This window comes from Triticum aestivum, chromosome 2B (genome assembly GCF_018294505.1).
Source record: "Triticum aestivum cultivar Chinese Spring chromosome 2B, IWGSC CS RefSeq v2.1, whole genome shotgun sequence".
Classification (NCBI taxonomy): domain Eukaryota; kingdom Viridiplantae; phylum Streptophyta; class Magnoliopsida; order Poales; family Poaceae; genus Triticum; species Triticum aestivum.
The window spans coordinates 73,738,555-73,753,650 of NC_057798.1; the positions used below are offsets into that span (position 1 = coordinate 73,738,555).

The 15,096-nt window shown below is 45.8% G+C and overlaps 1 protein-coding gene across 1 annotated transcript; it reads right to left on the minus strand.

Moving 5' to 3' along the window:
• Window positions 1-1,060: 1,060 nt before the first annotated feature.
• Window positions 1,061-2,278, minus strand: LOC123038977 (uncharacterized). Its single transcript, XM_044462329.1, has one exon. It carries the CDS (start codon window positions 2,276-2,278, stop codon window positions 1,079-1,081), a length of 1,200 nt encoding a protein of 399 aa, XP_044318264.1. The 3' UTR covers window positions 1,061-1,078.
• Between the last annotated feature and the right edge of the window lie 12,818 nt (window positions 2,279-15,096).

Here is a 15,096-nt window from a genome sequence, read left to right on the forward strand (position 1 = left end):
CTGCCCGACGACGCCGACGAGGTCGCGAAGTGGAGGAGCTGGATCCGGCGGGTGGCGAAGTGGAGGGCGGCTAGCACAGGGGGTCGGGGGTCGGGCGTCGCCCTCGGATCCGTCGTCGGGGCTGCGCGGGGGCCGACGCCGCTTGGATCCATCGCCGGGCGGCAAACCGGATGCGCCGCGCGGTGGGCATCGCCGTCGAGTCTGGCGCCACGACGCGCTCCGTGTGCGGGATGGAGATCCGGCCCTCGAACCTGTCCTCGACTGATTCCGCGCTGGCGACGGCGACGAAGTAGTAGCCGGAGTGCAGCTGTGGGGAGGCGGCGGTGAGGTGCAGGAGCCAGAGCTATGTGGCGGCAGCGTTGGCATGGTCAACGGAGACCCCGGCTGTGTGTGACTGTGAGGCTTACGGGTGGCCCCCTTCTTCTATCCTTTTTGTATCATATAGGTCAGGTCAAACGGTGTCAAGTTGCATTGCCACATCAGCACTTACAGCAGGCCCCATCTGTCAGATATGGTGTTAACATGCATTTACTAACTAATCAGTGTTTTTTGAAAACTGTCACCGGAATGTTGGTGGTTTTTTGAAAAAGAAACGAATGGTGGCGGTTTTGTGAATTAGGGTCCTTAATTGTGATGGTTTTTGCAATTTACTCGTTTTTAGAATAAAAAAAGACTAAGGCTTAATTATATGAGAACGACCACTATCGCAGTATCTTGAAACACTATCTCAGTACCTTAAATAAGAAAGAGCAAATATAGCCATGAAAGGGACACAACTGCTTGTATATTTACAAATTCAAGGTCCTATTATTTTCTCGAGAAGTTCTAAATTATTTCACAGAAAGCTGAACAATTGTAAAAGAAATATGTGTACCTGATTTTTCTCAAGTGCTAGTGTGGCCCATGAGTGGTCCCTTTCTTTCCAAAATTCCTCAAGATCATCCTTCTCATCTTGAGTATCGCTATCACTAGAAGCTGGCCATGTAAAATTCACTTCTCCGTAAGCACCCTGATCGTAATTCATCATCGGAACACCTAGATTGAACTCAAAGTTTCTCTCCATTTCACTTTGGATATTTCATATGCATTGGTTTAACATTTTCGTGTATGCTCTTTCGCACATGCGCTCTTTTCTTTTTCTTCCTGTTTTCTGATAAAATGCTGGCTCAGAATTTCCATTTAGGCTGTGTGATGAAGTAAATAACTTCCGTCGAAGAGATAAAGGGGGACGACGATTCTTCTCTTTGCTCTTTGTAGGTTTCCGTGGAATATGAGAATCCGAAGATCTTTCTTCAACTGTGCTCTCCTCCTTCACTTCCATTGAGCTGGGTTTTTCCTTCACATGAGCTGTCCTTGTTGTGCTCTTATGCTGCCCTTTTGAGGAGCTTGGGTTTTCCTTGACCACGGAAGTGCTTGAACTTGTTTGCTTCCGCGTAATGTTCACTTGGGCCTCTTCATAGGTTGACTCTACTTCAACCGGTGAATCGCCACGCAGACCTCGGTGTGAATCCTTATGCTTGGTGGAAGATGCACCACGTCTCTTATACTTGTCACGACCAAAATTAGGTGTATCATAGCTAGTAAAGCGCTCTACTTGAGTTTTCCGACGCTTTGAGCGCCTCAAATCCATTTGTTCATATGAGAAAACATCCGATAGACCATCCAATTCAGTCTTGACAGTAAACCTCATGTATTCTAATTGACCATCCAATTCAGTCTTCATAGTGAATCTCCTGTCTTCTGTGAGTTTGCGCTTCTTTGCATGAGTAACATGGATATTTCTGATAATTGGGCATAAAGCCTCATCACGCCGTTGGAATGAAACTATCTCCATGTTGTCAGAATCTGGATGTGTGCTCATGGAATCGAGATTGCAACGCGCTTTCCCTCCTTTGATGATTCTATAGATGATCTTGCCATCCACCAACTCAGTGCTGAACTCCATCCCATTCAGGATGGACAAGACTATGAGATGTGCAATTTCTTGGGAGAATCTAGCACTTAACAGCTTGCTTCTAATGTGAGAGAGGCAGTCCTCTGCACAACTCCATTGTACGCTTCCCTCATGGAGCTCCTTAGGCTGGAGCTTTTGCAAGAGGAAGATATTGTTTAGGGTCACCAGCTGCTCTCTTCTATCAGATATCACTTCTCCATTTTCTGTATTGTCAGGACATTGGTTCTTGTAGAGCATAATAAAAAACAAGCAGAGACACTGATCTTCAATATGATTTCTCTTGATTGTGATGAGCCTTGCATCTTGGGACAGTAACATCTGCATGGATAAGAGAATAAAGTAATCAAGAGATGATGCAGTTTTCCCTTAACAGTTTATTGGTAGTTTAGCTTCTTAGTTCTTTCTTCTGTGGATTTATTTCAGTGTTGAGTTGTAGGGTTTGTGTTATCTTACGTTTCTTCTAATACAAAAAGCACGCATTTGGGTCTGTATTTGAGAAAGAAAGACTATGTTATTGAATGTAGTGGATAAAAAACAATGATATGGTGTTCACATCCAACTATTCATATTTGGTGCATTATGTTTTTTTGGTTCCTAGAAAACAATTACTTTGTATTTTTTGATGATAAAACAGAATAGGTATGTAAACCTGTTACCCAAAAATACATACAAATAGCAAGCTGACATATAGAAGGTTTTATTTCCCCAGTTGGACTTCCATGGAGTGGATGAGACAGTTGTACACAGACATCAACGCCGGGCTTGAGAAGATGCGAGCAGTCTAGTGCCGCTTATGCAAAAAAGTTCGTGTTTATTCCTAAAAAAATCCTCGTGTTTATATGAGCACAAAACACGGATTCGATCTGGTGAAACGGAAATAATACGAGAGAAATCTGCGACGAAACAAACTCAAAACGCTGCTGGATCCATGCTTAATTAACCCCGTTTCCTGCAACGACCGACCAGAGAAGACCTAGACGACACATGAGCAAGAATCGGCAGAAACAGGGCATACCGATGGAATAGGAAGAGGCGCCGCTAGCTGCCGCCATCAATCTCGCGACGGGGGTAATGGTCTCCGGCGGCTGAGCAAAATAGGAGGAGCGCAGATTGCTGGGCACGCGACGCGACGCGAGTGTTCCGGCCGCCAGGCGGAGGGTTTTCTTGGAGAGAGACGAGTGTGAATGGGGAGCAAAGGGGAGGGTGTGTGGAGAAGAAGGCTCTGGGTCTCGGCTGCGGCGCGGTCTGGTCCGGTACTCGAGTGCACGCGCTCGCTTGGGGAAGAGGCGAAGCAGCAGTAAATGGCAGCGGCGACGGGACGTGACGGAGCAGCCAGTAGGAGCGGGAGGAGGACGACAGAGGGAGGGCGTGATCATAGGGATGCGTGCGGGCTCTGGTGGGTCCGGTGCCTTGACCATTGGAGATTGGAGGAGCGATGTTTGTGCTTCTTGCCTTGGGATATGCACCACCGTCTTCTTCTTCTTCTTTGTAGCAACTGATATGCACCACCGTCAAAGCCTTTCGATTGTTCAAAACTCTCCGGATGTGAACATGTTTAGAGCAAATCCAAGCGCGGCAACCCATTCCGTCCGCGCGTCCGTTTGGGTCGCGGCGGACAAAAAAGTCGGCCCAACCGCCGACTCAAAAGACGGGCGCCCGCTTTTCGTCCGCTTGCCGAGCTATTTTCGGCTCATTTTTAGCCTCATTTATGTCGGCGCGGACACGAGACACATCGGTGCCCGCCTACTCCTTCCCCTGGTCCGCTAGTCGGTGGCATATTGGTCATCCTCTCCTACCCCCCATATCGACAGCAAACCCTCGCCCGCCTCCACCGTGTCGTCGTCGCCGCCCATTTGTCGGTGCCTCTGCCAGCAGCTGGTGCCGACACACCTTCCCCCAACGTCGCCACCTAGCCGCCACCACCGTCTCGACGCTGGGGCACCGAAGCTTCCCACCTGTTGGGATAAACCCCACGGTATAACCCGCCCTGAAAGGGGGAGCCCCTCATCGGCGCCGATTAGACAACTTGGCGCCTGCACGTTTCTTGATTGGGTTGGTTTCGAATCTGGCCCATTACCTACTAACAAAGGAAAATGTGGAAAATAAATAATGCATCGAAGCTCCCCCTGGCCCGCTAGTCGGTGGCACATTGGCCATCCTCTCCCACCCCTCATATCGACAGCAAACCCTTGCCCGCCTCCGCCGTGTCGTCGCCGCTGCCGCCCATTTGTCGGTGCCTCTGCCAGCAGCCGATGCCGACACACCTTCCCCCAACGTCGCCACCTAGCCGCCACCACCGTCTTGCCGCTGGGGCACCGAAGCTTCCCACCTGTTGAGGATATAACCCCACGGTATAACTTGCCCTGAAAGGGGGGAGCCCCTCATCGGCGCCAGTTAGACAAACAACTTGGCGCCTGCACGTTTCTTGATTGGGCTGGTTTCGAATCTGGCCCATTACCCGCTGACAAAGCAAAACGTGAAAAATAAATAGTGTGAGAGCTGGGGTTCAAACTCACCATCTCACGTCTACACATGAACGCAATCACCACTGTACCAAGCTCGTCTTGGTGTCCATTAACAGAACACAGTCATAGTTATTGCTTTTACTAAAACGTTAACTTAAATTTAAAAATTACTTGAAAAGTTCATCGGTTTTGAAAAAAGTTCATCAGTTTTTAAGAAAAGTTCACAAAAAAATTTGAAAAAAGTTCATCGATTTTCAGAAAAATTCACAATTTTTTAAAAAAGTTTATCGATTTTGAAAAAAGTTCATCTAATTCGAAAAAGTTCATCCAAATTTGAAAAGTACTTCATTGAATTTGAAAATGTTCATCAATTTTTTGAAAAAAATCCATTGAATTTGAAAAAAGTTCATTGAATTTGAAATAAAGTTCATCAAATTTGCAAAGTAGTTCATCCATTTTTCTAAAAAAGTTCACAAATTTGAAAAAAGTTCATAGATTTTGAAAAAATCTTCATGGATTTAAGTGAAAGTTCATGGATTTCGGAAAAAAGGTTCATCGATTTGAAGAAAAAGTTCATGATTTGTTTAAGAATCCACGCATTTAAAAAAGAGAAAAGTGGAAATGCAAGGAAAAAAATGAAACCGAATGCAAACGTCCAGAAGAAAAACCACGATTGAAGGAAGAAATAACAAGAGGAAAATGAATGATTTTCATAGCGGCTGGGATGGCTGAATGGCTAGTGTTGTTCCCTTCAGAGACGGAGGTCGCGGGTTCGAAGTCGATCGCAGCACCATTTTTTCGAGTTTAAGGGCCGGGTCAAGTCGTTGGCGACTCTCGGACTTAGGCCTCAGATGGGCCAAGATGATCAAGATGCAGGACCAAAAGGGCCGCTCACGGATGGGCCGACTTAGGACCCGAAGCCAAAAGGTGGCAAGAGGCCCGAAGTTGTAAGCTGCCATTGTGATGTCTTGTCATAGAAGGCAAGGCGACTTAAAAGTTAGGTTCAGTCACAGATCGTAACCCAACCTGGACTCTTGTAAGCCAGGGGTCTCGGCCTGTATATAAAGGCGAGTCCCTGTCACAGAATAGGACAAGTGACAATCGATCGATAGCTAGGTTAGGCGAATCCGCTCCCTTGTAATCGATACTCATGCAATGAGCATAAAAGCAGGAGTAGGCTCTTACCCCCACCGTGAGGGGCCGAACCTAGGTAAACCCGTGTCTCTCGTCCTGCTCAACCCCGACAAGCAATCACCTAGTTGTGATGGCCTCACCACTAAGTCCTCACACTAGGACATCTATCGTGACAAAACCACGACAGTTAGCGCCCACCATGGGGCCAATGCATGATGGTTTCGAGTTCTTGAAGGGCTCTTTCCCAGGGATCGAGGGATAAGTTGTTGGCAGGATGACCAAGAGTCGCCGCGACAAACTCTACGTCGACAACGTTGGGTGGGACCATGAGGCCGACTCAATCGAGTACGGGTACCGGGTCCCTTTCGATGGAATCAACGTTTTCATTGGCAAGATCGACGGATCTAAGCCTGAGCCGGACAGCTGCACTGAACTCGCCGAGCCGGCTCGGCGCACGCAACCCGTCCGGGTGCAAGCCGACCGGAAGCACGTCTTCACTGGTTTCACGCAAGGTGTGGAACTTGCGGAAAACTCTGCGTCTGGGGGAGAGACTCTCATCTACTCAGGCGATGAGTCCTCGACCGACGAGACAGAGTCAATCTATCAACTCCAAGATTGCGGGCTTGGGGGTTGTTCCGATGGCAACATTATTCCGGACTCCTATGAACTGCCATGCCGAGCCGCCATCTTTATGGCAAGGACGGCACCGGTTATCAATTCTTCGGTGACTGGAGCAGCAACATCTGACCCGACCGTTGGCTCAAGTTTTATCCGACTTAATGGGGACTCTGACGACCCTGCTGGCGGCTGAAGTCACTGCCGAAAACCAAGCTGAACACAATGCAACCGCACTAGTAGAAAAAGGACCTAATATGAGACACATTAGTGCCGGTTTGGTTTTGAGCCGGCACTAATGTGTCCAATAGTGCCGGTTCCAATGGCTAGCCGACCGTTCTCATTAGTACCGGTTCATGGCAAACCTATTGTACCGGTTCGTGGCATGAACCGGTACTAAAGAGGGTGGTGGCAGGGTGTTGTCAGTCTGGGGCCCCTCCAGCACCTTTAGTGCCGGTTCGTGGCACGAACCGGTACTAAAGGCGACGTACATAAACCCTTCGTCCCCCCGAGCCACTCTGTTCTTCCCCTTTCCCCTCACTTCCTCTGTTCTTCCCCCTCTCTCCTCGAGCTCCTCACAAATTTTGCCCAAAATTTGTCAAGATTTGACGGCCCCCAGCCATTCAAATGATCACAAAGGTTAGCAACTTTGTCCTTTCAACTCTCATTGCTAGATTAGCTCTTGCAATGCTTTGTATAGTGATTAATTTGGGAGGAATAATTATATTTGCTAGTATTTGATTTATATGCAATTTGAGCACAAAAATAACACTTAGTTTGCATATGTAGGTGTGGTTTACTTAGTGCCTTCTAAATCTCCGTCGTAACCACCGTCGATCGCCCGCACCGTCCCGTCGCCGGCACCACCTTCTGGTGAGGCTCTTGTTCATGAATGTTTTACATTACCAAATTGATGTTTGTGTGATTTGGATATATAGTTACTCGTATAATTATCTTACCCATACGTTGTTTGTTATACATAGTGCCATGGTTTTGATATCCGTCCCCGTCGGCCCTCGTCCTTGTTATGATTCGGATGTGGTATATTCTCTTTTAAAACTAGTTGTTGCATTTCGTGTTTATGACAAATTATGCCCATCAAGTTGACATAGATATTTTTATCTAGGAGGTATGTGAACCGGAAATTCCAACCGACCCTATTATCGAGAGGTTAAATTTAGTTGAAAGAGAAAACGAGTATTTGAAAGAAAAATTGAAAAGAATTGAGGGGGAGAAGATGGAATTGGAGTTGCATGTTGCCGATGTCGTCGATGATCACAAGATCAAGATGGAGAAAATGAGGTTGAAGATTAGAAAGATTAGAAAATATGCCATTGATAGTGTGGCTTGGTATCATTATGTTGTTGGATCAATTGTTACCTTAATTGCGATCTTCATCGCATTTGTTGTTGCATTTAAATTCTTTAGCTAGAGAGTTATTTGTATGTTGCATTTAATTAAGTGTTGTATATGAACTTTATGTATGAACTTGTATTAATTTGGTCTATTCGGTGTTGTGTAATGAAGATGAGCCGACAATGGATGTATGATGACAGATGCTCTCCCGAGTTCATTAATGGCGTGCATACTTTTCTGCTTGCCGCTGAGGCAAACAAGCGGGCGGATGGTTTTATGCCTTGTCCATGTGCTGGCTGTAAGAATGGTCACAGTTACTCTACGTCAAGAACCATTCACGTCCACCTATTTGAGTCCGGTTTCATGCCCCACTATAATGTTTGGACCAAGCACGGAGAAATAGGGGTTATGATGGAAGACAATGAAGAAGAAGAGGACGACGACTGCTATCCTGGACATGGGTTCCCTGAATACGATGATACAACAATGGGGGAAGAAGCTGAGCCGGCAATGCAGAAAGAAGCTGAAAAAGAGGCATCATATGAGCCCACTGATGATCTAGGTCGGGCCATTGCCGATGCAAAGAGAAACTGCGCAAGTGATCTGGAGAGGACGAAGTTGCAGCGCATGTTAGAGGATCACAAGAAATTGTTGTACCCGAATTGCGAAGCTGACAAAAAAAAGTTGGGCACCACACTTGAATTGCTGCAATGGAAGGCAGAGAATGGTGTATCTGACAAGGGATTTGGAAAGTTGCTGGTAATGATAAAGAATATGCTTCCAAAGGACAACGAATTGCCCGAGAGTACGTATGAAGCAAAGAAGGCTGTCTGCCCTCTAGGGTTAGAGGTGCAAAAGATACATGCATGCCCTAATGACTGCATCCTCTACCGCGGTGAGTACGAGGATTTGAATGCTTGCCCGGTATGCGGTGCATTGCGTTATAAGATTAGTCGCGATGACCCTGGTGATGTCGAGGGTGAGTGCCCCAGGAAGAAGATTCCTGCCAAGGTGATGTGGTATGCTCCTATAATACCACGGTTGAAACGTTTGTTCCAAAACAAAGAGCATGCGAAGGCGATGCGGTGGCACGCAGAAGACCGTAAGAAAGATGGAAAGTTGAGAGCACCCGCTGACGGTTTGCAGTGGAGAAAAATCGAGAGAAAGTACTGGGAGGAGTTTGCAGGTGACCCAAGGAACGTATGGTTTGGTCTAAGCGCAGATGGCATTAATCCTTTTGGGGAGCAGAGCAGTAACCATAGCACGTGGCCTGTGACTCTATGTTTGTATAACCTTCCTCCTTGGTTGTGCATGAAGCGGAAGTTCATTATGATGCCAGTGCTCATCCAAGGCCCTAAGCAACCAGGCAACGACATTGATGTGTACCTAAGGCCATTAGTTGAAGAACTCTTACAACTGTGGAATGGAACAGGTGTACGTGCGTGGGATAAGCACATGGGGGAAGAATTTGACCTAAAGGCGTTGCTGTTCGTGACCATCAATGATTGGCCTGCTCTCAGTAACCTTTCAGGACAGACGAACAAGGGATATCGCGGATGCACGCACTGTTTGGATGATACGGACAGTATACATTTGAATAGTTGTAAGAAGAATGTGTACCTGGGACATCGTCGATTTCTTCCGAGCAGGCATCCCATAAGAAAGAAAGGCAAGCATTTCAAAGGTGAGGCGGATCACCGGACGAAGCCTCGCCACCGTACTGGTGCTGATGTACATGATATGGTCAAGGATTTGAAGGTAATCTTTGGAAAGGGTCCTGGCGGACAACCTGTTCCGAAGGACGTTGACGGACGCGCACCCATGTGGAAGAAGAAATCTATATTTTGGGACCTTCCATATTGGAAAGACCTAGAGGTCCGCTCCGCAATCAACGTGATGCACGTGACGAAGAATCTTTGCGTGACCCTGCTTGGCTTTTTGGGCGTGTATGGGAAGACAAAAGATACACCAGAGGCACGGGAGGACCAGCAACGTATGCACGGAAAAGACGATATACATTAGGGTCAGGCCAGCTACGCTCTTACCAAAGAAGAGAAGGAAATCTTCTTCGAATGCCTGCCCAGCATGAAGGTACCGTCTGGCTTCTCGTCGAATATAAAGGGAATAATAAATATGGCAGAGAAAAAGTTCCAGAACCTAAAGTCTCATGAGTGCCACATGATTATGACGCAACTCCTTCCGGTTGCATTGAGGGGGCTTCTACCGGAAAACGTCCGATTGACCATTGTGAAGCTATGTGCATTCCTCAATGCAATCTCTTAGAAGGTAATCGATCTAGAAATCATACCAAGGTTACAGAATGATTTGGTGCAATGTCTTGTCAGTTTCGAGTTGGTGTTCCCACCATCCTTCTTCAACATCATGACGCACGTCCTAGTTCACCTTTGCGAAGAGATTAACGTTTTGGGTCCTGTATTTCTACACAATATGTTCCCCTTTGAAAGGTTCATGGGAGTCTTGAAGAAATATGTTCATAACCGTGCTAGGCCAGAAGGAAGCATCTCGAAGGGCCATGAAAATGAGGAGGTCATTGAGTTTTGTATTGACTTTATTCCTGACCTTAAGCCGATTGGTGTTCCTGAATCGCGGCATAAGGGCAGGCTGGAAGGAAAAGGCACGCTAGGAGGGCATCAAATAATATGTATGGACGGGCATTCTCTCACTGAAGCACACTACACAGTTCTACAGAATTCTGCCTTGGTGGCTCCGTATATGGAGGAACACAAGAATTTTCTACAGTCCAAACACCCGGAGAAGTCTGACGACTGGATTACACGCGAACAAACGAGGACTTCCGCCGGTTGGTTGCAGAAACGTGCCCTGAATGATGGCGATATTCAAAATGACCTGTACTCGCTGTCCCAATTACCATCTTCAAATATAATGACTTTCAAAGGGTACCAGATAAATGGGAATACATTTTACATGATCGCCCAAGATAAGAAGAGCACCAACCAAAACAGCGGTGTCCGCTTAGATGCAACAACCAACACGGGAAAGGAAACATATTATGGTTACATAGAGGACATATGAGAACTTAACTATGGATCAGGTGATTTGAAGGTCCCTTTGTTTCGGTGCAAATGGGTCAATATGACACGAGGCGGGGTAACGGAAGACCCGCAGTACGGAATGACAATAGTGGATCTCAACAATCTTGCGTATGCAGACGAACCATTCGTCCTAGCCAATGATGTGGCGTAGGTTTTTTATGTGAAAGACATGTCTACCAGGCCGAGAAAAAGAAAAGATAAGGAAGCGAATGGATCATACGACGAGCCAAAGCACCACATAGTTCTTTCAGGAAAAAGAAACATCGTGGGAGTGGATGACAAGACAGACATGTCAGAAGATTATGAAAAGTTTGATGAAATTGCTCCATTCACAGTGAATATTGACCCGAGCATTCAGTTAAATGATGAAGATTTTCCCTGGCTACGGCGCAAAGGGACACACGAGAAGAAAAAGTTTCACTTTGTTGTGATGAGTGCACGCTAATGCAAACTTGATATTGACGGTCCATCCAGGATTTCTTTTGCATCCAGACAAGATATTCCCAATTTCACTTCAGTCGGCTGATAATTCCATTCTGTTTAGCTGAGTTTTCAATTATATGCATTTCTTGCTGACTCTTCGGGTCCAGTGTCGGCTGACGAGCAACTTTAATAGGGGAAAAATTTTGTAACACTGAAGGCCCAAAGAAAGGAACAACATAAACGACTAAAACAAGAGCACACAAGCATACTACTAATATAATTAATCAAACAATCATCACATGTTACTGCTAGTCACACAATATGCATGCCTACTTAAGCACACAAATTTCGCGGAATCTCCGGTACTACGATCTAGCATGCTGTGACGATGTGCATGAGGACGAATAAATGTGTGGAAGAATTGGTGTAAACAGCGCTACACCAAGTGCTAGCTTAGCTAGGTGGCAACCTGAACTAGCTCGGAGGCAAGGACGCACTCGGTAATCATGTATTGGGACATGAAGGTCTCAACTACATTATTATCAAGCGGACGGAAAAAGATCCGTACTCATCCAGGAAATAGGATAGCGGGGAAAAACTGAGGCTGCTGACATTGCCCTTTCTTGATAACTAAGATCATTAAGGGTCGCCAACACGACAAAATAAAAGAACGATCCGGGATAGAAACATGTCCATCACCGAAATGATAGACGGGACTGAAGGAAAGACATCGGTGCGATACCTGAGCACCATTTTTGCAAAAGTGTCGGGATCACTTGGCATCACTCTACTGGGACAGAAATGACACCAAACACCAAAAGAAAAAGGGACTGGGGAAATGCAAAGGTTTAGTTGTAGTGGATTCGAACCGATGCCAACTACACTCACCAGACAAACCGTTATCACAAATACTAAGGCTATATGCATGCTATGCAACAAACAAATGCAGCAATCAAGTGCAACAAACCAACTGGGGTTTATACTACCGCTTTCTAACGTTCGCATGGTCTAGGGCGTCCTACAGCCAGACTTGCTCTGATACCAAGCATGTGGCACCCCGGCTCAGAGAAACCGGAACGCCCCGTATTCCAGCCCAGAGATCGAGGAGAAGTCTTCTGGAATACGACACTGCTTAGCATAGAACAAACCAGCTTTCTATTATTACACGAATATGAATACAACGTTTCCGATATTATAATGAATAACATCGGTACGGCGGCACTACGCCATCCTCAGTTACTCTATGCAAGCAGCAGAACAACTCGAAGCAGCAGAGTAACTCTAGCAACGGAACAACGACGACGGTGATGAACTCCACTCCGCAGGGACTCTGGCTAGAACGCTTATCCTAGCTCGCAAACAAGGACTCCACGGCAAACAAGCAATCAAATCCGGAATGACCTACAAACCGGAATGACACGCCAGGTCAGTACATTGAATGTACTTGCAAGCTCACAATAAGCATAAACATAATGACAAACAATATTAGGATATTTAACCATTTAAGCAACAATGCAACTATACATCCAACATACTGTGATTATGCTCAACAGGTACTCATTCTCCTGACTGGCTTACCAGATGTGACCAATAAACAAGATATTACCAAAACATACTCGTGATCCTTACGCCGAGAAGCTTATCGCCGCCATAGCCGCCGCATGAGCGTGGTTAGGGTCTCGGTGGCGCTGTCGCTGTGAGCCTGCGAGAGAAAAAGCTATCGCAAAGAAGAGTTGAATGGGCTTTGGCCCAATCAACCACGGACCTCCGATTTTTCTCCTGGAGTAGCAGCTTATCGGACAGTCAGGTAAGTTGAGGCCCACTCGGAGTTAAACGTGCATCCAACGATCAGAAACAATCGAGACGCAGTATCTAATGGCCAAAGTCGCTGATTGTTTGAGAGGGCTCGGTTTAGGCTCAGTTTTACTGTCCTTGATTTGATGGCTAGCAAGCAATCGGACTCCACTTTGTGTCCTTGACTAGTGTTGCCACCGGCGAGCGGTTAGTGCTTGTTCTCTGAATAAATTTGTTCGTCCGTTCCAATGCCAAAGAAATCTCCTCCCTGTATGCAGCGACTTCCGCCTCCAAAGATGATGTACACCATAATTCTGCCGGTGTTATCACGCAGTACCGTTCCAGCACCACCAGTGTTCTCTCCGTGAATATACGACCCATCTATGTTCAGCTTCGCCTATCCTACTGGTGGTTTCTGCCAACGATCTGTGTTAGTGTTTCGGATTGTAAACCTGTACAAGGCAGAGACAAAAGCATTAAATAAAAAAAACTATTTGACTCAAGTCTCATTTATTTATGAATTGGTTACTCATCTGTCTTCCGGTCTAAATCTTGAAGGAGAAATTTTTGTGGTGGCGTATCTCTTTAGCTGGGTCGTAAAAGCTTTCTTTGCAAAAACCATTTTAGCTAACAGGTACTAGAGGAGAATGACGTTTTGGATCTCCGCCTCCATGGAGGCCGAACTTAAAAAAAAAAATCGAAATTTCCATTTTTCAAAATAATCTGAAAAAATGAACAATTAAACAAGGATGTGATGTGTATGCATGTAAAAGTTCAGGATGATATGCATTGAAATGTGACTTGTACTAAAAAGACAAATTCATGGTCCGCGATTTTTTGTGTGTGTTAAAAAGCCTCAGAATTTTTTTTTTGGCACAACCCCCGTTTCAACGTATTTCGTCCTGAAAATTTACACAATTCTACATTATGCCTTCATCTATATTTGTATTTTTTCAGATTTTTTTAAATGTAAAAATATGAATTTTCACGAATTTTGAATTTTGCATTTGGAGGCCTCCACGGAGCTCGACCTCCAAAAGCAATTTCCGGTACTATAGCAACTAACATCTAGTTTCTTTTTGGCTGTTTCAGACTTCCTATTCACTGTACAACTTGGTGTATCCTCTCGAAATTATCTCCTGCACAGAAAATTGCAAGCACCTAGATAACTCGAGCATCATTGCTCTAAAAAAATGAGTTTGTTAATCAGTTTAGTTTTTATTTTAATTTACCGTTCACCCAGGAGCAGATGAGCTCCGGCTCAGTTGTGAATTATCACAATACAAAGCACAAACACAAATATGTATTTAATGGAAACAAACGACACACACACACACACACACACACATTGTATAAATACACAACCACAAGTAAATCCATGTGAAAAATAAAAAAGAGTAAACACATCATACATGCGTGTACCCTGAAGCAATCCAGACAGAGAGCAACGAATCATACGGAGATAGTGTGCAGCCCCAGCCCCCAGCCATCCAGATGCTGCGCTGGCCATGTGCACCACCCGCCCAGCCACCAGGCCACCACCCACAAACAGGCACAGCACATTCCAGGGCCAAAAGGACACGTACTATCTTTGGCAAGGAAAAGGAAATAAAACCACCCCAGTGGCAGCGACCAACAAATAAGGCCAGACACACCAGTATCTTCCACGATGTTCAGAAACATTCCCCACAAGCAAACGCACATGCGGCTGCAGCGCGCAAATTTGGCATGCCCTCATTTGGAGTAAAAAACAGAACCTGGATATACGTGTGCAGCGCAGGAGAATAGATGCTTCGACGATTACAGCGCAGGCACACGCGCATGTCTGCACCAACAGATGCAACTGAAAATACTTGAACCTGATATTCTGATCAGATCGGTAAACTTGATATAAATTAACCGATTACTGCAATTACAGTAGCCATCTGTAGCTAAACAGAGGTAATGCAGGCACGAGCAAATAGATATGCTTGGCTTGGAGAACAGAGTAACAGGACTGAATACAGAAATTCAGGTTCTGCGGATGCCAGGGAACCAGGAGGTCATGGTTTGTTCAGAGTCATGGCATGGCAGAACAAAGGCACCACAGAATCCACAACCGCCTTTTCGGTTTTCTTCACCCATTCAGCATACAGTCTGGCATGCCTTGAAATTCCTGAAACAATTTGATTGCTACAGCAAAACAAATGTGATGAACATAGTGCGGTAATACAAATGGAGCTGCAGGAACTACCTGAAAAAAGATCACAGGGGAAGTGAACATAGTTTCAGAAAATTCGAA

Bases quoted from the DNA above. Each gene is read 5' to 3' on its own strand.
- LOC123038977 (XM_044462329.1), bottom strand. From the start codon at position 2,278: ATGCAGATGTTACTGTCCCAAGATGCAAGGCTCATCACAATCAAGAGA.